At 29.2% G+C, this 24028-nt stretch overlaps 2 protein-coding genes across 7 annotated transcripts in view; one reads left to right on the forward strand and one right to left on the reverse strand.

Annotated features, from left to right (window-relative positions):
• Positions 1 to 7471: 7471 nt before the first annotated feature.
• Positions 7472 to 15287, forward strand: LOC101237488 (uncharacterized). Its single transcript, XM_065805605.1, has 2 exons — positions 7472 to 8091; positions 14326 to 15287. Exons 1-2 carry the CDS (start codon positions 7579 to 7581, stop codon positions 15091 to 15093), a joined length of 1281 nt encoding a protein of 426 aa, XP_065661677.1. The 5' UTR covers positions 7472 to 7578; the 3' UTR covers positions 15094 to 15287.
• A 5389-nt stretch (positions 15288 to 20676) lies between these two features.
• LOC100213192 (histone acetyltransferase KAT5) overlaps positions 20677 to 24028 on the reverse strand; it is a 51162-nt gene continuing 47810 nt past the window's right edge. For 3 of the 6 annotated variants that reach the window (XM_065805610.1, XM_065805607.1, XM_065805611.1), the window contains exons 10-11: positions 20875 to 21106; positions 20677 to 20799 (exon numbers count right to left, since the gene is read on the reverse strand). In XM_065805610.1, the coding sequence (XP_065661682.1) occupies positions 20890 to 21106 (217 nt within the window). In that variant the 3' untranslated portion in view covers positions 20677 to 20799; positions 20875 to 20889. The remainder of the gene's footprint in view (positions 20800 to 20874; positions 21107 to 24028) is intronic. The other 3 variants (XM_065805608.1, XM_065805606.1, XM_065805609.1) reach the window with 1 other exon arrangement.

Here is a 24028-nt window from a genome sequence, read left to right on the forward strand (position 1 = left end):
AAGTTTTCAATATATATAACTTTAGAAGATTCTAGAGATATTTATTTTACTGGATATAACCAACACTTACAAGTTAAACTGTCTTTTTTTAAACAAGGGAATTTAAAAATTTTTTTTTTTTAAGATCTTCGCTTCCAACAAGGCTGCAAGCAACCACTAATTAGAGTTGGAAGTTACTGGAAGAGAAAAGATGAAAATTGTAGAGCAAGATAAAGATTGAAAGAAGACTTAAAAGATTGTAAGTTATATGAATCAAAAAAGGAAGATGAATGAAGCGAATTCCGAAGAACTGATGTTCGAGGAAAAAAACAAAAGGAATAAGAGTTGGAGCACTTAGGAACAGTCACAGAAAAAGGATTTAATTGAATGAAGAGTAACACGAGAATGAATTTTAGTAGATGGCACAAGAGACGCTAGCTCTTTAGAGCAGTGACCATTATAGTATTTGTAGAAAAGAGAAAGAGAAGGAACATTACAACGATGTGATAATGGTTGGAGGTTGGCTGTTGAGAATATAATTCTCAACTGGAGAATACTGTTAGTTATGTTATTAATAATGAAACGGATTCTAAGCGAACAAGTTATACTAGCGATCAAATAGCTTTATTAAATAAATAAAGCAATACCCCATTTTCTTTATAAGACATTTCAGATGCATTGCATTTTTATTCAAAATCTCGTTCAGTATATTTTGATCTCGTAGAGAAGCTTGCTTTGCTAAGTGTACGAGAGCTACAACGTTTTAGCATTAATGCTTCTTTGTCTTTTTGGTGGTCCACGACTTGTTATAAAAGTTTTTCCAGTTTGTAAACTTACAAAAAATTTTCAAAAGAGTGCGATAGAAGAATTAATTCAACAAGCCATAATTGCAGGTAGAAAGCCTCTTTGGGTTGATAATAGATAACTGTCACCGTTAACACTGCTCTTAACAGTGACAGTTATCCATACAACGGTGAACTAACAAAAGCTGTGTTACAAAAACCAATTTAATGATAAAATGCTGAGTTAGTTTTTAAAGTTTTTTGTAATGAAACAGTTGCAGCGTTACGTTTTGGGACATATGCAATCAGATGCACTAGAAAAATAGTTTAGGAAATATCGGCAAGGGTCAGGTGGCACATATCTGATAACTGTGCAAAATGTTATTTAAAAATTTAGAATCAACAAAACTAGAAAGTTGCTAGACGAGCAAACATATTTTATAAATATTTCCTCCTACTCACCACCACTGTGATAAGTGTGAACTTGATGTGGAATTTGTATGTCAATATGTGAAAATTGTGAGGATGTTAACAAATGAATACAAACAAGGGCTTTTATATATTACAGATTTTATTGCTTTTAAACTTCCAGGATTACATTCAATTTTAGAAGAAACAGAAACCTTTGAAATGTTTCAAAAATATGGCGCTTTGATTAGTAATCTGAACTGGGGAAGACTAAGAGAACCATCTGATAATTAAGTCCACTTTGTTATTTATTGTTTTTTTTAATTTAAAGTGATTTTGTGAATGAAGTTTTACCATATCTGCGCAAAGGAAGATTTAATGAGATTTTTATTAACTGTAATAGTAAATTTCTATTGCTTATTCGAAGTGTTAAAAAAGTTTGCTGCATTTTGGCAAACATTTTTTGAAACAATTATTGTGAAAAAGTTATTGCAGAGTAGCCGTGGCGCAGTGGTAGCGCACTTGCCTCAGAAAAAAAAGATCAAACCCCCTTCTGGACAAGTTTTGCGACATTGGTTTGGAAGGAGGCGTGAACTTCCGTTTAAATGCTTATCCGCGGATAAGCATTTAATCGGATTAAAGACTTTCTAATCGATTGATTTCTAAATGTAAACTTTAATGTAAAATGTTTTTAAAAAATGGCAAGTAATAAAAAGTGTTTTTTAGTGTAAATTTTTAAATTTCAACTATGAATTAGAGCACTATCTGTTAATTTTCAGACCTATGTTTTTATACGATTCTTAATCTGCATAAAATTTTCTATCATAATCAAAAATAAAAAAGGGGGTGGGGTGGGAGAAACTCAGTAAACTCTTTAAATCTTTATTGTAATTAACTTATTTCGTAATGTGAAAAAAAATGCCCAACATCAGCTCTTTATTTGTTTCTGAAGATTGTGTGCAAAAGCAAAGATAAAAAATAGTTTTAACCGGAAAAAAGTCGGCCTTCGCTAATTTTACGGAAATTGAGCTGTCGTGGCCTGTTTAAGAAGACCTAGATCCAAAGCAAAAATGTAAAGTTGTGTCAAACAACTTTGCTCTTTTTTTCTAAGCTTGTTCTTAATTAGTTTGCGTTGACAAGATTAAATATCTATGTACAATGTACATACGTGAAAAAAAATTTTAATTTAAAATAAAATGTTATTACTATTCGTGAAACGAATAGTACTGTTTGGTAAACTCCGGTACTAGAACCTTTTAACAATTAAAAAAAAAAAAAAAAAGTATTTAATATAGTTTAACTATTAAAAAAAAAAATTATTACTATTTAAAAAAAACGATATTGCTGTTCGTGAAATGCTATTCGTTAAACTTCGTTTAACCGATAGTAATATTTGTTTAGCAAATGTTATTATTCGTTTAACGAATTCGCGCAACTATTTGTTTACTTCGGTAACTTACTTTGGTACCGAAGTTTAACAATTAGCTATTGGCTATTTGTTTAGAGTAAACGCTATTTGCCTATTAGTAATTCCATCAACACGTTAACCATCATGTCCAAAATTACCTTTTAACAAGCCCCAATAAATTTGGTATTAAATGAAAGGTAAATGACTGTAGGTTTCAGTTCTAATATTAAATTTATTATATCCTTGTAGTAAGTTGTCAAAATTTGTTGAAAAAAAAATCTATGTAGCAAATTCATTTCGGTAACTATGTTGAACATTTATACCTCTGTTGCATGCGGCTATATGATACTGTACCTTCAACTGCTAGTTACAAAATAAAACTGGTTCACTTGTGATACTAAAAAAGGAAGTAATTCATATTCTACCTCTTCTTTGCTTTATAAGGAACAGTTTAATTAAAGTACAACTATACACGTCTGACACTTTTTATTATAAAAGTTTTTTACCAGCCATAAGACTTGATCCTGAAAGATACCGGCTCATATGTTCAAAGTTAACTCTGTGAGGATAGTGTATAAGTAGATTTTTTTGTGGTAAAATATTTACACGCATAGCAGATATTATGGTGTCAGATGTGACAATGTTAAACGTAACCGCCAGTGTTGGACGTGACAAGTTTGAAATTGTTTTATTTCAACCTGGCACAAACGGTATTGTTGCTCAAATGAATGTTCTATGTAGTTGAATCTAAATACTTTATGTCTATGGTAATATGTATACTATTCTGTTGTTCAATATTCTAGGTAAACAAGCAGATTTATGTAAACAAAGTTTAAATTCCAATGATTCACTTTTCAATTTCTGGTTAACAGTTTACTTAAGTTCACTTTGAAGCAATGAGGTAAGCATTTTAGTATCAACTTGAATTTGAGTTTTTGTTGAACAAATTTTGATAATATTTTAAACTAATTGTAAAATTGCATGATTTTTGGGCATGGTGCAGTGAAACTAATTGTGAAACTAACTAAATACTTGTATACATTTAAACTTTTTAGATGGTCAAGCCTAATACTCAAAAGTGCAAAGAGTACAGAGAACTGAAGAAGAGTACTGAAGCTAGCAGGAAGATGCATATAAAATTAAGGACCAAGAGATGAAGAAACCAAAAAAGATTGTCACTGCCTGGGATATTAACAAATAAGCAATTGAAGAAGAGACGTAAACAAGACAGAATTCAGCAAGCGAAATACCGTTCATTGAAAACATAAGTTATTTTTTAAAAATCTTACCTTTTTAAAGGAGGAACAAATGTTGAAAAATCTTGTCTAGAATTTCTTTGCCACCACCTAAGGAAAAGGGACAGTTGATGGGGTGGGAGGAACAGTAAAACGCATTGTTTGATCCAGAGTGCTAGCAGGTAAAGCAATTGTTATAAATGCCAACTTATTTTATAAATGTGCCGAGGCTGCTGCATCAAGCTTCAAACTGGCGCTCATCTCTCCAGATGAAAGAGAACATGAAAAAGGGATGTTAGAAGCCAGATGGGAAAATTGCAAGTCCTTGCCTCAGACACGACCATTTCACTACATTGAAGTTCAGCTACTCTACATATTTGCTTGCAAAAGATATTTCAGTGATACAAAACAAACACTGCTTGATTTTGGAAAGGAAACAGTGGAGCTGTCAGAGACATGCACAATCAGTAGTGCTGGTAACAAAAAAACTGATGCCAGTGTTGACGTTTCAGCTCAGCAGGCCAAGTTTTTAGGCCTGTATGTGCTAGCAAAATTTTCTACAAAACAAAAACAGGTCAATTATGTTAGGGTCAAAGAAACATGTGATAAGGATGATTTTGAGGTTTCGTTCCTCAGATAGCGGTTGGGCATGTTTATGAAGCCAACTAAATCAGACAAAAGTTGGTTGGTTAAAACTGATATCGTGAGGGTCTTGTCAACCCCTATTATTGGAAATTGATATCATTATAAGTTTGATAAGGACCTGGATGCATCTTAAACTGCAGTGAACATGATCAAAATTGAGATTTTTTGGTTTTTATTTCATAATTTTGTTCATAGTGATGTTTTTTTGCTGCACTTTCCCATTGAAAAGCGCACATGGGATACGCGTGGATTTTTTCTATATGTAACTATGTGGGGATTATTATTTTGTCCCATGTGGGTTTCACATGGTAAGTCCCTCATGGATTCCATATGGTAAATCCCATATGGGATACGCGTGGGTTTTTACCATATGTAACCCATATGGGAATTATTATTTTGTCCCATATGAGTTTCGTATGTTAAATCCCACATTAGTTTTACATGGTAAATCCTACATGGGATATAGGTGGAAAGTACTACGTTATAGATCGTAAACGCCACATATATTTTAACTAAATGGTATAAAAGTAGTCAATACCAGACAAATATAAGTACGAATGCTTCCATAATAATTTTTAAAAGCTACTTAAATAGTAATTTAAAATAATCATCGAAGCTTTCAGAGAGGCTTAACTTAATCTGGTATTTGCTACTTTATCCCATTTGGGATTCAAAATGTGTAGCATTTTTGATCTTTTACATGTGATGTTTTCCACCTGTAACCTATGTGGGATTTACCATAAACCATTATAACGAAATTTCATAAAATTAAAAAACGTGTTGCAAAAAAAATTTATTTTAAAATAAATGGTATCAATATATACATTCAAAATAAATACTGAAAGCATTTTTTTTTTGCGATTTACACGCCGTCTTTTATCGATTTAATTAAGTAAATCGCTTCGGCTTGCACAATACCAAAGTTTTTTTAGGATGTTCTAACTTTCTTCAAACATTTTATAAAATATTATATATATAAATACAAACATATATATATATATATATATATATATATATATATATATATATATATATATATATATATATATATAGAGAGAGAGAGAGAGAGAGAGAGAGAGAGAGAGAGAGAGAGAGAGAGCAATGGGTTTTCAGTGACAAATTTTTATACGGATACCACATGGGAAAATCCGTCCCACGTAAATCCCACACGGAACCCACGTGGAACCCATGTGGGACGCGGTTTTATTTTTCACTGGGTTTGCACTTGTAATGGCAGACTGTCACTTCCGACACTTTTATGTCACGTCTGACCCTGTTAATTTATTCAGCTGTATAGGATGCAGTAGTTAAGAATGGTTCAAATAAACACATATTACAAATTTTATGTATCTCAGTTAGAGTTCGAATAAATATTTAAGCAGTATTGTCTTTACTTTCACTGGATTCGCATTAAGAGTAACGAAGGGCGCAATTCGGCGAGTTTTAGGCCGTCACGTCTAACACCATATGATTTTAGTTACAGCACAGCCAGTATTGTAAATAAAAAAATCATGATAACATGATTAACAGCACACACCGTCATTGTATTAACAATAAAAGTATATTAGCAATAACTTCTTGATTTCATAACAAATGACATATTTAAACATGTCTGAATGTCACGTCTGAAACCATGAAATTGCCCCTACGCTAAGTTGAGCATAGCATTGTCTAAGTTTATTATTCAAAACTATTGGCACATTTTTACTCATACTACGTCATATTACGTCATATAAAATCTAAGTAAGCATCTTCTTTACAAAATCATATTTTATTTATTTAATTTATTCACATTATCTATATACATAAATTATTCACATTAACTATATACATAAATTATTTACATTAACTATATACATAAATTTCAATAATTTTTAAAAAATGTATACCAACTATAAAATTCGAAATGATATTTGAATTTCTGTTATGTGTTGTTTGTCGGAAATATGTTTAAAAGTTAGAAATGCCTAAAACATTTTGAAATTGCAGCACAAACTGATTTAATTAATCAATTGAGTCAATAAATATAAATATTAATAAACAAAACTAAAAAATGCAGCTGTGTAAGATATTTTTTTTTAATTGAGAACTAATCAGATAATGTTTGCAAACATAAAAACAATTGGGTAAAAGTTATTAACTTAATAAGATTAAAATATTTAAAAGTAAAATATTGTTGAGAATTCATATAATGATATAATATAATTATGGTTGTATAAACTAAAATGATAAAAACTTTTAAATTAAACTTTCATTCCTTTTTTTTGTTTTGTCATCGATATATTTATTTATTTTAACTATGAAAAATTAGTTACAAAAGTTGATGCATCTATTTACAGTTAAGTATTTAGTAAGGTGAAGGCTTCTACTATCATTGAAAATATTAATTCTGTTTGGAATTTTTATACTTTTTATTAAATTTGCATTGGTTTATAATCCTACAGACTCTTTAAAAGTTCAAGAGAGAATGTTTTGATGAACTTAGCAATTCGCCAAAAACATAAAGTTCAAACTTTTAAATTTAAATTTTTAGTAAGATTGACATTAGATATAGCAAAATATATAAGTAATCGTACTGTTACGAATGAGTTGAAAGTTAAAGATAATTTTGATGTTTCTACTGATTTCTAAGCATAGTTTACAGTTAACTAAATGAGACTAGCACAGTTAAATTAATAAGATCAGTACAATTAACTAAATGAGGCTACTACAGTTAATTTGCTTTTACCCGATTTCTTTAATTTTTTGTGACTAATAGTACAAAATGTTTTACATAAGTCAAAATGTTTTACAATAAATACAGATCCGATAACTTTATATTGATCAATTTTTATTCGATTTAATGAATAAACAAGGTTGAAGCTAACCTTGTTTATTCATTAGCTAATCCAATGATCTTCTTTTACAAATAAAAATACTGGGTATTGTAAAAGAATTTTTTTTTTCAAGAACTCTGCTATTTTTATTTATGTTTTTTATACTATTTATGTTGCAACTGTTTAAGTTTAACTTTGAAACTGTTAATAAAGATGCGACGTTTCATTTAGCAATAAATGATAAAATAAAAAGTTAGTGAGTTATGAAGTTGCTGAGAAAATAAAAAGTTACTGAGTTACTAAATATGTCGTTATTGAATGTCATTTTGCTTTGCTTCAGCGGTTTATTTCAAAATAATTATTTATTAAAACTTCTTTTCTTTACATTTATATTTAACTTGGTAACAATTTGCATTATTATAAAATGTAATTATATTTATCAAATGAAAGTTCGACATTTATATCAAGAGGAACTTTTAAACAGTTATAACTTTTCAGAATTGCCTGCAATTCTGAAAAATAACGAAACTTTAAAAACTTTAAACGCATACCACTTCAATGACGATTCACCTCGAAAGTCAATTTTAGATAAAATGATCCAACCATCTATTTCAAAAGATATTATGATGAAGCGGTATATGAAAAACAATAATTTAGAATTGAGTAAAAATACAGTGTATAGAAGTTTGAATGTTTTGAAATTAAGTAAACTTGAACAAATAAACATGATTCTTATTGTATCCTCTGCACCATCTCGATTTGATCGAAGACTTGCAATCCGTCAAACTTGGTGGAAACAATGCAAATCTACTTCAAAGGTAAAACTTATTTGTTTTAAACCGGTATTAAAAAAACAGACATAAAATAAAGTATTTAATTTATGTCTGAAAAAAAGGTCATCAGGCTAGTATTTAGAATTTTATAAATAAAATCGCTTTTGATGAGGGTATACGCATCTAAATACTTCTGAAATATTTTTTTAAATACATATATATATATATTTTTAAACAGAATTCAGTTAAAAAAAGATCTGATAAAGGAGATTATTTACAATTAAAATTAAAAATTAGAGCTCAATATTGTAAGCTAAGGTTAGTATTTGTATTAGAATATATATATATGTATATATAAACTCGTATATATATATATATATAAAACATCGGTTCGTTAAATCGAATTTCATTGGTCCCTTCAAGCTTTGAGTTGTCATTTAACTGATAACTCAAACCTCGAAGGGACCAAGGAAATTCGATTTAAGAAACCGAAGTTTTAGCGAACTAAAACTTCAAACTTTTTGTTCTTTCTTTTCATTTATGTCTTTAACTAAATTCAAAACATCTTTAGCCTTCATGAATCCATGCACTTGAGTTATTCGTGTTGAATTGGTTGATAGATTTGGCTTTATTTTTTTAATGGTCATAAAACCTGGTATCTCCTCTAATTGGATGCTCTTCTCATGCAACTCTTTAATCAAAGTTTGAGCACTTTCAAATTTTTTTTCCAATACAGTGCTAATCCTTTTCTTTTATCGGGAGAGACAACAAAAGAGGAATCAGTGCTCATGATTGATGGTGTGGATGAAATTGATAGCTCTTCAGGAGTCTCCATACAATTATCTGGTCTATCGAACTTGTCAAATTGCATGAATTCAATGCTCAAAGCTTCATTAGTTATACCAACTCGCTTTGCAGCTTTTATCAGAGAGGATTTTCTCTGATAAAAGGTCAGGAATTATGTCTTTAGAAACACAAAGAGCAAGGGGTAACCTAATCTATCAATATAAAATCCACAAAATTTTTGGTACTATCAGTTGCATAAACCCTTTAAATACCAACCAACTGCATTTAAGAAATCAGCACTCTATCACTAACCAGCTCATAAAATTGTGTTTACCAAGACTTTTTTTTACCAACAGAATTGGAAACAATCAGAACAAGCTGACCTCACAAACAATAAATCAAGAAACAATAAATAAATTTAAAAACAAGATAGACAATGATTATTTTAAAAACAATCAACTCAAAAGCTATTGCAATGCAACTTAATATTGAATTTTATTTTTTAAAATATAAAACCATAGCTATAACCATTTTATTATTATTATTATTATTACTATTATTGTTACAATTTTTATTATTATTATCTTTTATTAAGAAATTTATTAAAAGCAAAAAACAATTGCTTTTTCTAACGGTGTTTTGTTAAGATTTATTTTCTAACATTAATAAATACTTGTAGCATTATTTTACGTCTTATAACGATTCTATTCAGTTATATATACTGATATTATTAGGCTACTGTTATTTATGTTTTATTTGGAATGACTAGTAAAAAAAAATTTATCGCGATACTTTGATTTCTTTATTTCCCACACAAAAAGTTCAAACTAACCGAGGAAATTGATTGATAGAGGATGTAAAAATTATTCGACTTCACAAAGTTTGAGTTATCCGTGGTTCAAAATAACTGGAGAACTTTAATAGTAATCAATTAGGCGATTTCAAGGGACCAAAATAACCGGTGTTTAACTAACCGGGAATTAACTGTATTACTTATTTTACACATGCAAACAAGGCTTCTAAAAGAAAATCACAAGATCTTATCGTCGAAAGCCTTTTACAAGAGGGAGTAAAATAATATAAACACGCCTTTTTACAAAAGAGTAAGTAAAAACAACATAAACAAAAAATCATACTTATAAATGAATATAAATCGAACTCAAGTATAAAATAAAATTTGAACATACATGACTTTTAACTATAAAACATTATTTCGTCACAAGATAAATTAATTAAAAGTATTTTATAATATATTCAATAGAGAGAATGAAACCTTTAAATTTATTTTTTAAAACAGGATAAGTAAGGGGTTAGTCAAAATTAGGCAAAAAAATTTTGCTACAGAGATGAGCCGCACGATAAGTGACACAAAATTTATTGAATTTCGTTCGACAGAATGGTTCTAAGACATAATTATTATTTCTTATGTTAAACTTGCTAAAGGGTTTCAAAATAAAAAGGTTGATAAAAATTTAAGTAGATAAATCATACTCCCACATATAAACTAAAAATATATTTTTATATACATTCAGTTTAAATACATATAAACTAAATTTATATATAAAATATTGATAAACAATATTGAAAAATGAGTTCGCACAATCCTCAAAATAAAAAATATTGAGCAATGCGCAAACCGTTCTGCAAAATTAATTAAACTGATTACATGTTTCTGATTTTTGTTTCAGTATGCAAACCCTGCAAACATTAGCAAACGGGCCCTTTTTTGTCTGGGTTTACGGGAACGTGATTCATAAGGATTTGTGTTCTGATTTTCAGACAGGTAGCGTACGGTTGAAAAATGAAACCAGATACTGTTATATAATATCTGGTAATTATCTGGGATAAAAATCTGGGATTTCGACGGGTTTCCCATTCGGGGCCCATTTGGTAGAAGCAACCTGCGGAAAAATCTATACATAATTAACATTGTCGTCGATTGTAGTTTATATATTGCAAATAGCTAAAATGGTCATTTTGTGTACATGTATTATATACATCCTCACATTTATATATATATATATATATATATATATATATATATATATATATATATATATATATATATATATATATATATATATATATATATATATATATATATATATATATATATATAAATATATATATATATATATATATATATATATATGGTCAAATATAAACAAAACATATCACCGAAAAAACAACAAAAAACAAAACACGTAACATATATGAGATGTTTGATATTGATACCAAATTTAGCCCAATTTCAGCCAATTTTCAATATATTAAAATGACTACTAGAAGAGCAAAAAAAAAACTTGATCTAGTGAAAGTTTTAAACATCTCAATGTTAATGCAAGGTAACTGTTTTATAGATTTCTGGTTTGTCCTCATACAAAGTTAAATAAATGTTGCGTCAGTTTAGAAATCAATGTTGCCTCACAAAAAGGGTATAAAACTTGGTTGAACAAGCGCAGCGGAGAGCACCAAATATTTTTTGAGTAAATTGTTTTAAACTGTATTTGAGAAAGTACTTTTTTCGCGACGTTTGGTGAATTTTTTAGTAACTTTAAAAAATTAATTTCAACTCAACAATTTTTTAAAATCATAGGTTTAATAGGTTTAAAAAAGAAAGAACAAAAACTTTCAATTATAAATATTCTTGAATCTTTTTTTACATATTCTAGATAGAAAATAAGTTAGAATAAAAACAGTGCATGTTAATGCATAATGTAATACTCCCTTATTTCTAAATAAGTGTTTTTATTATTCGTTATTTTAAATCTTTAAATGTTAAAATATTTGATATTTTGATGAAAAAACAAAATGTGCTTTTTATTTAATCAAATATATAAATGTGTCAAGTGATTTGGTGAGATACTAAATTTAGAATGCAAAAGAAATCTAGTATTCAGAGCAGTGCCGTGCTTAGTGGGGTTGGAGACCCCCTCCCCCAACACACACACCAAAACCTTTCAGTAGGGCCCTAATTTCTTAAAAAATTCCTACTTAGTATTACTATAAAAAAAGCTTCTTAAATTTCTTAAAGGGCCCATAAATTTGCAATTGGGTCCCTAAAGTTGCTGCTCCCTTCCCTATTAGGGGGTTTGGAGGCTATAGACACGGTACTGGTTCAGAGTTATAAAGCAAATGCTTAGGATAAAAAGAGATGTTTGTGGAAATGGGCTATATTATGTAGGGCTATGTATGTAACGCTGTATTAAATGATTAAATTAAAAAAACACATATTTTTGAAATTAAATTAAAAACAAGGTAAGTGGCTCATTTTGAAAAATTGCTAAATAACGAATTTATTTAGAATAAAGAAGATTTATCTGAAGTGGTTTAGTATATATATATTTTTAATTTATTTTTATTTTTTACAGCTATTTTCGTTTTTTTACAATTAAAGTTCGTAATATAAAAAACTTATATACATTCAAAAATAAACAAATTATATATTTGAGCAAAAAGAAATGTAATGTTTAAAAAACACAGCAGGAAACTCGCAGAAGACCTGAAAGACTCGCAAAAAACTCGCAGAAGACCTGAAAGTCTTTTTTATTATTTTTGTTTAATATTTGAAAGCGATTTATATTTTCTACGCGTGTTTAACATTAATTTTTTGCAAAGATTTTATTCCAAATATGAGGAGCACGGTATGTAACTTTAAATTGTTTCTGCTTAGTTTTGCATAAAGTTCTAATTAAGGTGCCTGTTGTGCCCAAAATATATTTAAAGTTAGGTTTTATTTCATAGAGATCATGAAAAATTAAAGGACATTGTTGAAATTTACTTTTGTAATTGAGGCATAAAATTTTAAATATGTTTAGCCCAAATAATGTATAAATATTCATAATTTCAAAAAGTGGTTAAGCATGCTTGTTTTTATTTTTAAATTTCGTTATTCTTAAAGCATGCTTTTATTTTTTTATAGAGTCTTTCAGTTTGCTTTATTGGTATAGAATACTTTTTGAAATTTTATTTCCGATATAAGCAAAATGTTTCAGATATTTCGTCGATGAGAATACCAAAAAATTTTGTAACTCCTTCGCGACTAATTTCTGCGTTTTCAATAATTAGCTTTAGAAAAGAAATAAATTCTTTTTCTTTAGTATAAGGTTAGTGATTGATTAAAGTTGGCAAGCAAAACTTTAAACCTGTAGTCAAGTAAAATCAAATATTTTCAGAAAACTCAGTTATACGAGGTTGCTGGTTTTTCAAGTGTATCGACCAAGATGATGAAGATTTCTGGGGATGCTGGTGTTTAGTGGGCGTCAGACAGTTGCAATCTAATTGTACATCAAGGTCGAATTAGAGAAAAATACTGGGTGGTCAAGATTTATTTATAAACCAAATACGCACGAAAAGGTGGTTTATATTTGGGTATAAAATCACCATTTCTATCAAAACAAGCATCAAAGATATTATTAGTTTTCAGTTTTTGGCTTTCGGCCAAAAACTGAAAACTAAAAAACGCGGATGCAATATTTATTGAAAATAAATATTTTGGAAAAAAATCTGTGGAGGGCATTTGTGTACCTTGACATTTTTAAAAAACAATTTAAACGGTGCATAGAAAAGAAGTATGGTGAACTTTGAGGTATTTATTTGTTGGAGAATCACGGGTAACCGTTATTATGCCATTATGAAAAACTCACAACACTAATCAAATAAAAGATATAGAATCTATTGAGTGAATGGTTTTTATGTTAAGTTTAGAATGCACCTTGATTAAGTGCTTTTAATGTTGTATTTGAGGCTTTCTTAACAGAGTTTACTGTTTAAAAGCAAGAGTAAGATGTGCCTGGGACAATTTTTGAGAGTTGTTTCTAATTCTAACAGCAGGAGAGTAAATTATTGACAATAAAGATAAATAGAGAAATTGATGTAGATAGATTCATTTTAGACACTTAAATATACTAAAAAAATAAAAAAAGTTTTGACCTCAGACAGTGAGAGAAAGTGTTATGGGATAGGTAATGATGACATTACCTATATCTACTTACATGGATTTTCGAACTTATAAACTTAATAGTTGCGTGTTTAACGCGCGCTTGCTTAATGTTGAAAAAACGTTGAAGAAATAGTTTTACAGAGCTTTGAAATAAAAATTGGATGTACGTGTGCTCATTAATTAAAGTATAAAAACATCAAAAAATTGACAATTAAAATGTATATTAGGTTTTAAGAAAAAGTGTCTTGTTTCTAATTAATCTTGTATATCCATATGTTAACGTCACACAATCCGACATGGACATGTAGTTTATGAACTTTTCATCTGGTGTGTGTGTATATTCATTATATTCATACGTAAAAAGATATAATATGTTGAAACCATCATATTTCTTAGTACCTCATTATTCTCGTTGTTTTCTAAATTGTATTAATTTTCAAAACTTTCATATATTTTTAGCATTTATAATTACGTATTTTTATAGTCATTATAATTGATATTGTTATAGAAATAATGGATGTTTTTTTAAATTCAAAATTTTAAACTTTTAGTTATCTGTCAAATGCGTGTTCTTGACTGATTGGAAAGATCCAAAAACTGATGGACATCGTCTTTTATTAGAGTCATATAAATATGGAGATATTTATTTTCAAAATTTGACAGGCGGATACGACTTTGGGAAACGATTTCTTTATCATATGGCATGGGCTATGCAAAACTTTATCTTTGATTATTTCCTTCGAACTGATGATGATTATTTTTTATGTATAAAAAAACTTCTTGACGAAATACCAATGCCTCCTGAAAATCTGTATCATTGGGGTTGGGTGCATTGTATTAAAGATATGGTGCGTCCTGACGAAAGTATAATTTTGTTATCAAGTGATTTAATTGAAAAATTTTTATACCAAGATCCTCAAAAAATGTTATGTCATCGTTGGGCTGGGCAAATGATTGGAATTTGGATAAATAATCTAGGTTTAAACAATTTTCGTTATAAACATGATACCCGCTTACACCATGATCCGCCAGCTGAACACGTATCCTATTTTAAGAAAAAAACTGACATATGTTCTTCTTATATTGGAGTTCATGGCAGTTATCCAAGTAAAATTAGATCATTTTGGAACTCAAGTAATTTTAATACATTTATAAACAACAAAACACTCGATGAACACTGTGTATATTGTAAATATAATCAAACCATGAATTGGAAGTTATTTTTTGGTGAATGGAAAGCTGAACCCAAATTATGCAAAGATAATCCTAATTGGGGTGGAATGTTTGGAGCTACCTATCTCGGACGTCAAGGTCTTTAAAGAGTATTAGAATTGCTTTCATTTTTATATCAATTTCAGCATTTCTTTTGTTTTAATGACAATTTCAATATATTCAACATATAGTTATTTATGGATTTAATATTTTAAATAATTATTGATTTAAATTTTTATAGCTATACGAATTGTTAAATTGCTAATTAGTTATTAACTTAAATAAATATTTGTATACTTAACTTATTACTATTATTAATTTCAAACAATAACAACAAGTCGTGAGAAATGGCAACTATAAAGGCCATTTAAGTAGTTTTAAATTTTCATTTTTTATAAATTTATCATAATTGTTTTTAAAAATGTTTGTTGTTTTTCAGTTTTGAAAGTTTACTAGTAGTTGATTCCATCGTTTAACTATCCTGTTTGAGAAGAAGTTGTACCGGACATCAGACTTGTTTTGTACTCTGGTTAGAAAGTTTCTTTGTCTTGTGCCGTGGTTTTGATTTTCTTGCGTTGATCGTAAACAAGCCAGGAAAAGTTTGTTTTATGTAGCCTATTTTTAATTTTGAATTGTTGTATTTGGTCTCCTTTTATTTGTGTTTCTTTCAGTGTTGTGAGACAAGGCGGCGGATCCTATCCTTTTATGTTTTATCACTAACTTCTCTTACTAGATTAGTTGCCCTTCTCCGGACTGTATCAACTGCTTTAATTATTCTTATTGGATTCCATATGGAATTATTCTAATTGGATTCCATACGGAAGTGATATTGACGTGAAGTACATGTTAAAAGTGGTAATGTTAAGGTATTAGAATGAGTTTTTAGACTGACCCAGTATGCGATTTGAGTATGCTATTTCAGAGTTTATTTCCGGTCCTATTTTAAGTTAGAGCTAATTATCACTCCTAAATATTTCTCATTATCCACTTTTGATAATTGAGGCCCATTTACCTAACATTTAAGCTTTTTATTTAATTTTCCAATGTGAATTACTTTACATTTGTTCTATATATTTAAAGGCATTTGTCATGTTTTGCACCATTTTGATATAAAGTTGATATCCTTAGCTTACTAGTCTTAGCCCTGGCTTGTGGTGGTATCATATCCAGACTAATGAATACATTAGGAAAATTCTTGTATCCTTTTAAATTTTTTGCTGCAGTTAGTATCAAAATTATTTGTTCCGGTAATTATAACTCTAAAAGTATTGCCCCTTCAGCATTTTGAATGTTTGCTTTTTGTGAATGTTTAAATTGTTTTATGTATATAATTTTAATGCTATTGTTTATGTCAGTAAAGAAAAGTTTAAATTTCGCTAAACCAGGCGGGGTGAAATTTATGCAGCCGTAGCGCAGTGTTTAGAGTTCGAGTTCAGGACCAAGTGGTCTGTGGTTCGATGCCAAATTAGTGACAAAGTTAAAGAAAAAGACACGAATGTGTGGTATTTAACACCTTAAATACCACACATAAAAAAATTTCCTAATATGAACTCAAACTGAGAATCAGCCCGTGTAGAATTGCTAGCATTGTAACAAAATTTAAATTGCATTTGCTTGATTTTTAACTTTAACTCTCTTAACCACATCTGTACAAAAAAATTATCTGTAATTTAATTTTATAAAGAGAATCTTTTTTTTTACCAGTTGATTATAGTTGAATATAATATTTATTTTGTAAAACACGCAATATTACCAAGCTTTTAAGCAGCAAAAATCAGAATAAAAATTTACTAGATTATTTAAAGTAAGTCTGAAAAACTTTTTTTATACTTCCATTTCTAGTTTTAATTTTAAAATTAGCGCAAACAAATGTCTCGATGGTCACCCCTCCCGTTGTCATAGATACATTCACGTTTAAAGCTTTTTTAATTTCAATTATACTTGTTGTTGTATTATCTTTCATAAGTTCTTCAGTTCTTCTTCTAACCACTTTATTATAAATAACGCGACGAACGCCACCTCCAGAACCAGGAAGTGTTGAATTCTTTCGATCGTATCTTTTTAAAGTTAATTGTATTGTGTTTCAATTAACTCCTGTTAACGATGAAGCTTCAGATTGAGTCTCATAACAACATCTCACATATCTTGGGAAACGGAATATTGCAGCATGAAGCTTCAGATCGAATTTTTTCTTGATCAACGACTAGTCTCAAAACAAATTCTGAGTTCTGAAATTCGGAACACAAAACGGAATTTCGCGGCATGTTTTAATTAAAATCCAATATGCACATGCGCTAAATGTTTTAATAGAAAATCATGGTTGCTTTTTGACGATCATGCATATTTTAATTAAACGTCATGGTTGCTTTAAATGAACATCATAGTTGTTTTAAATAGATTTCATATATGTTTTAAATTAGTGCTGAACATTATTTTGACCAATCCGGATTACGGATTACAATTATTTAATCCGAATTTCGGATCAATCCGTTTTATCCGGATTCACGGATCCAATCCGTCGATTCGGATTTCGGATTCAATCCGTTGATTCGGATTTCGAATCCAATCCGGCTTCATTGTTTTTGAGATAATCAGCTATTTTTTGATTATTATCAAGTATCAACCTAAATAATTCGAATTACGATCTCAGATCTATTGACAATCGACTTAATATAAGACCCCTAATAGCAAATACACCAGGCTTTTCGAGTTTTTCACAATTTATTATTAGATACCCACCTATGAGGTAGGAACTAGGAATTAGAAAGTAGCAAGTATTTTTCACTACTTTTATTAGTAAAAAAAGGAGATGTTATGTGCGTATTTGTATGCATTTCATACAAATTCAGGCATTGCATAATACTAAGTGCTTGTTGTGTTCTTCAATACCTTTGGTAAAACTTGTCCAAATTTGAGACATTTTTAATAGGTAAAGTTTAAAATATCAACAGTTTAATAACAAAATATAAATGATATAATACAAATTACGATACGATACGTAATAAGTACTAATGTAATAACAAATTACTGAGCTGTAAATTAGTAACTAGTAGACTACAAAAAACTACAGAACAGTGAGTACTGAAAATAAATAACATTGCCTCATGACTGACGACTGTTATTAAATATTAATAAAAGTACAATAATAATTGATATCTGATAACTCGTTGTAGAACGCACACAATATTTATTTATAGCACTTCTGAACAACAATAATACATGTGATAATAGAATAACCCATGAAGATTAGAATTAGGAGACCCAACTAGTGCGGCCACATGCATGAAAAAATAAATATTCGGCGAAATATCGAATAATGCACGATTAAACGGCCATAGTTTGCGCATTTTTGTAGCTCGTAAAATTACGAATATGTGTATATTTCATTAAAAAATTGTGTTATTATTATGTTATAAACAATCCTATTATTATATTGTCAGTTATTTATCTTAATCAATATTATTCAACAACATTAACATCTTGTAATCTTGTGTCCTGTGCATTACTAAAATACTTAATATGTATTAACTATTAGGTATTGGGTACTCTCTTGTCTCTAGTAGTCTAGTCTCTTACGGATGTCAGTAACTGAATAAAAGGTCTGATACTTACTTCTAAGCAGAGTACTTACCTACATCTAATATCATATTTCAGTAGTTTTCAAAAAAATCGGGGAAAATGGGAATTTTTACGCAAAAACAGTTTTCGACAAAATTGATTTTGATTTTTTTTAATGGTTGTAACTCAATGTAAATACTTTAAATTTTCACCAAATGTTTATATTAGTGTTTAATTTTTTAAATTTTATATTTAATTTTTCCAAGTATTTTTTTTTTGAATAAACCGGATTTATATCATAATCCGGATTTGGTATTTTAATCCGGATTAAACGGATTGTTACTTTTGTTTCAATCCGGATCAATCCGGATCGGTAATCCGAATATGGATTGATCCGGATTTTGTGCTCAGCACTATTTTAAATGGATGCAAAACCCGATACGATCATGAGCTGAAATTTATACTGTCTAACCAAGGTACTTGGTTAGGCGGCATGTTTTTATTCTCAAACGATCAGCCCCATATATAAGAAGAAACTTCTTATTAAAAAGTTTTAAACTTGGAAATAACTTGAAATTAGTTTCGTTTTTATTGTATATGTAAACATTCTGATCAAATTTATCTGAACCAATACCTGTTCTGCATGTAATATGTAAATTAGTTTCATATCTTAGGCTGTTAGTTTTTCCAATACATGTTGCTTTTCCATCACATGCATTATACGATAGAAAATAAAAAAAGTTATTAGAATTGTGGTAAAATGGTTGGCAAACTGAAGGTATACAGTGCATAGCTTACAACGTTTAGATGATTTTAAAACGCATTTTAACATCTTTTATTTATTGTTTATGTAGGCTGGTTCTCTATCAAAACTTGATGTAGGGGAAGTTCGTGTGCATAGGGCTACCCCACTTTGTTTGAAAACTATAAATTTCTAAATTACGCTTCTCAGTAAGGTGATTAGTTATAAATTTTTTTTTTAATTTTTCAATCCTATTTTAATTCTCACCGTTGCTACGTCAAATTATAATCATAAAACGCTTTATGACGGATAAAGTAACTTTTTGGCGCTGGTATCATAGATAGTTTTCAATCCTAGAGAAAATGCTTCTTTATAAGTTTTTATATATTATATTGTTTATAACTTACGTACTAAATACGAAGCTCAGTAGGCTTCCTCTCTATCTGGATTTGTAAAAAAATGATACTTTTCATGAGGCTATCAAGCCTTGTATCCAAGGCCATACAGTTTGCTTGTACCTGGGGCCATATGTACGTAAAGAATCTGTTTCATAATGAGGTAGATTATTAAATTTTTTTTTCCGCAGTTGTTTTGGAATTACCATTTTTCGCGTTGACTTATTTCTTAATTTCGCTCATAACTATTAGTCAATTTTGTTACTTATTGCAAGCGAGTAACACTAGATAAATTTGTCGGAAACAATTTTTAAGTTTAACCTAATTTTCAGAGCGCGACCCAAACCTTTCTACATGACGGAACTTTCTAAATTAAGTCATTATACGTATATTATCAAAAATTATTTAGAATAGAATGTAATAATGTCAAAGTTACCAATTTTGGAGGCCTTGAAAAAATCTGGCCCTGGGTATACGAACTTCCGCCACTAAATTTTTTTAAAAAAGTTTTTTAGTCGGCGCTGTCTACAAAAATGAGAATTTCAATAACTCAAACATTTTTTTGTTAACTCAGTAAGATCATTAATAATGGATTAACTACGCAGTAAAAATAATCGAATTTTTAAAGCTCGACTACACTTACCAGCACCCCATAAAAGAGAAGTGAACAAAATAATGCCTGTTGTAACTACAAATTTTACAAACATTTATTTTGAAAATTAAAAATTTACCTAAGTAATAAAAATAAAAGATATTGCTTAAAAAAACTTTTGAATGAAAGATTAAAAGTTTTTAAAGTATTTGTTTAAAAGCTCTAAAATCTGTTGTTTTTTTTTAATGAAAAAATTCAAATATCACGTGGCAAAAAATAGCCAATTTTAAACAGTTTTCAATTACGCTAGTCTTAGTTTAAATAACCTCTTATCTTAAATATTAACAATAATAATAAATCTCAAACAGTTATCGATAAATACCCAACAGGTTAGAATGACAAATTTTTGTTTAGTACATTTTATTTTAAATAGATATTTACATTCAATATTTTATTTAGCATATTGTCACAAGAGCTTCCCAAAATTTACATTTAGTTTCCTCAAGACAGCACATTTAGCCGATCACTAAAAAAGAAAACATTAAAATTAACACAAAAAAATTAAAAAACACTTCATACAACCTAAAACCTGCTGTCTTACCTAATTAAAAATATTTTACCATTTGCCTCTCTTACTCCAATCTTTAGGTTGCCAATGTAAACATTTTGGGTCAATTCTTATTTTTCGCTTTTTCATCGATTTCATGTGCGATTCAAGAACGTCTTTAGTTATACATATTACATATTGGCCTTTATAATACTGAAGTAAGTTTAGATGCTGTAAAGTTGAAATAACATCCTCCTTGCGAATACTCGTCATCTCACATATTTCGCTGAATAATAATTATAAATTTTGAGTTTGATTAGTAAAGCTTATCATGGAACTTGATAATGCCAACCTAGCTGACCCAAGAGCGCCACTTATATGAAAAGAGAGCGTACAAATCAAGAAGCGCTGTGATGCAAACTTTAAAAACTTTTAATTTTGTTCGCGGAAAAAATTTAATTTGAATATTCAAAATAAGTGAAATTTTGACTTCAATAAAAACACCTGTAGAATGAGAACCGCTCAATACAATTCGATAAAAATTAGTGCAAATGTAGCCTATGGCTACAACAAACTTTGGCCTTTGGCTACAACAAACTTTGGATAAAATTTCAGTCTGATTGGCTAATGATTGGTTCGATGGGTTAACTGGTTAGAGACTTATTTTTAGTTTAAAATTTGAAAACTGTGATATTTACCTATACGCGATATTTGGTCATTATTTTTAAAATAGTAGTTACATGAGTGTTCTACTATGTAATACCAATAATTTTTATTATAATTGTTTTATTGGCACCATTTTGATTTTATAGACCAAAATATTGATTTACTATTTAAAGTGTTGTTCAACTTGGCTTATGCATAGCGTGAATATATCAACATTTCTTAAAGTATAAACTAATTCTAAAATGCAAAAAAAAAAAAAAAAAACCTGATCAAAGGAACCTGATCGGCTGGTAAAACAAATAAAAAACAAGTCTCTGTTAACAAAGTTTTTTTTGTATCTTGAAACCTTCTTAAATACACTTACTTTAAGTGGGAAAATAACTATTTAAACCCCATATTTTACAAGGAATCAGTGCTACACAATGGACAAAAATTAGAAAGTTAGCAATTCTCAATCACAAAGGCCGCTCTATCCTTATATAAGAATATTGAAAATTAGAGGTATTTAATTTGTATATGTTTTTGTATAGTTTTGATTATAAGATTGTTTTTTTACAAATTATAATTTTCCAGAAAAGATGAAAAAGGCAGAGGCCAAACCTTTGCACCACACTTCTTCCTCCACCTTCGTGTCGACAGTCAACTTCTACCACCTCTACAGATCGAATTGATAAACCTTCGCCAACTAATTCTAGCGCAAATAACACATCTGGATTTCGTAAGTTTTTTTATAATTTAAGTTAATTGAGAACAGTAAAGTTGTAATTAAGAAAACGTAAGATGTAATTGAAAACAGAAAAGTTGTAATTAAGAAATAGAATATGCGATTAAGAAATGTAATATGTAATTAAGAAACATAATATTTATTTTTATATAGTTCCAAAGTCTCTCAAAATTTTTAAAGCTCTAACACATTAGAATTTATGTAAAAATGAGGATTTCATGACTTTTAAAATTTTTAGAGTCCTTTTTGAGACTCTGTATACCTGAATATTTCCTATAAATAAAACTTGTTTTTGTATAGTTCCTGATTTAATAAAACAAGTTGTGGCTGATGTTGTTAGACATTGTGTTGTGATATTTTCACAGTTTTGTAATGTTTCGTATTCTTATTTATAGGAAGGAGAATTTTATGGAAAGATTGATCTTGTACTTCACCCCATTACATGTGTTCCTTTTTTTTATTAGATTTCGAAATGGTTCTGTAGACTCCTATTAGGTAGGAATTTACCAACATAGTTTACGATGCCTAGAAATCTTTGAACTCCTTTTTTATTTTGAGGTTTTGGCATTTCATTGATGGCTCTAATTTTTGATTTATCTGGTTGTATTCTGTTTATTGATAATTTGTGTTCTAAGTATACCAACTCCTTTGTTCGAAATCTGCATTTTTCAATATTTAGGGTCATTCCCATTTTTTCAGCTTGATCTAAGCAATGTATAAGATTTTCATTGTGATTTACATCTTTTGTGCCCCATATTAGAATATCATCAATACCAGTTTTACACAAAAAGAAGATTATCAAAACATTGACTGACCTTTAATGAAAAACTTCCTGTGCCAAATGTATACCATAAGGTAAACGTGTAAATCTAAATCTTCCAAATGGTGTGTTCATCATAGTTAACATAGTGCTTTATTCAGCGGAATCTGCCAATAAACTTTATTTGCATCTAGCTTTGTAAAATTGTTTGCACCACAAAGTCTAGTTGATATTTCTTCGAAAGTGGGTAATTGATAATGTTCTCTTTTTAAAGCTTTGTTTAAGTCTCTTGGATCCAGACAGAGTCTTAGTTGCCCATTTGGTTTTTTCATGACTACTAGTAAGTTTACCCATTCTGTTGGTTGATTTACTCTAATTATTACTCAAGGTGACAGGAATTTTCCTTGGGGGATGAATAAGGATTTGAGTCATTCTTTAACTCAATATGATATTTAGGTCCAATCACACCCAACTCATTAAATAAATTTGGATACATTTTTAGTATTTCTTCTTTTTACTCTTTTCATTGTTTTCCTTTAATTTTATTTTGATTAGAGAAGATATTTTATTTTGCTGTTGGCACTTCATTTAGTAGTTTGATAGCTTGCAAGTCTTGGGAAGTTTGTAAGCTAAAAACGAGATTGCTTGTTGTTTCCACTACATAAAATTTAACCAACTTTTATGTAGTGGAAACAACAAGTAACACATCATCTTTGATGTTTTAAGTACAGTAATACAATTCCCTCCATAGCAACATAGTTTAACATCTGTATGAGTGAGATTATTACGTGATGTTAATTGATCATAGACTCTTTTTGACATAACATCAACTTCAACTCCAGTTTTGATTTTTCCACATATTAATATATTTATAATTTTGAAGATTATCAAAGCTTCTTTTTTATAATTCATTTCACAGATGATACAGATTCAATATGGTATTCAACAAAGCAATTTTCGTGTATGTCTTTTGAGCAGCAAGTCACCCAATGATTTTTTTTGTAACATTTGGGGCACATTTGACCAATTGCCCGACGGTTTTTTGGTACATGTGTTCT

This window comes from Hydra vulgaris, chromosome 09, assembly GCF_038396675.1.
Source record: "Hydra vulgaris chromosome 09, alternate assembly HydraT2T_AEP".
Classification (NCBI taxonomy): Eukaryota; Metazoa; Cnidaria; class Hydrozoa; order Anthoathecata; family Hydridae; genus Hydra; species Hydra vulgaris.

What these genes read in the sequence shown, in the direction of transcription:
- LOC101237488 (XM_065805605.1), top strand. Translation starts at nt 7,579, where the DNA reads ATGTCGTTATTGAATGTCATTTTGCTTTGCTTCAGCGGTTTATTTCAA. An exon ending in AATGCAAATCTACTTCAAAG is followed by an intron (nt 8,092 to 14,325) that starts GTAAAACTTATT and finishes TTAAACTTTTAG; the next exon opens with TTATCTGTCAAATGCGTGTT.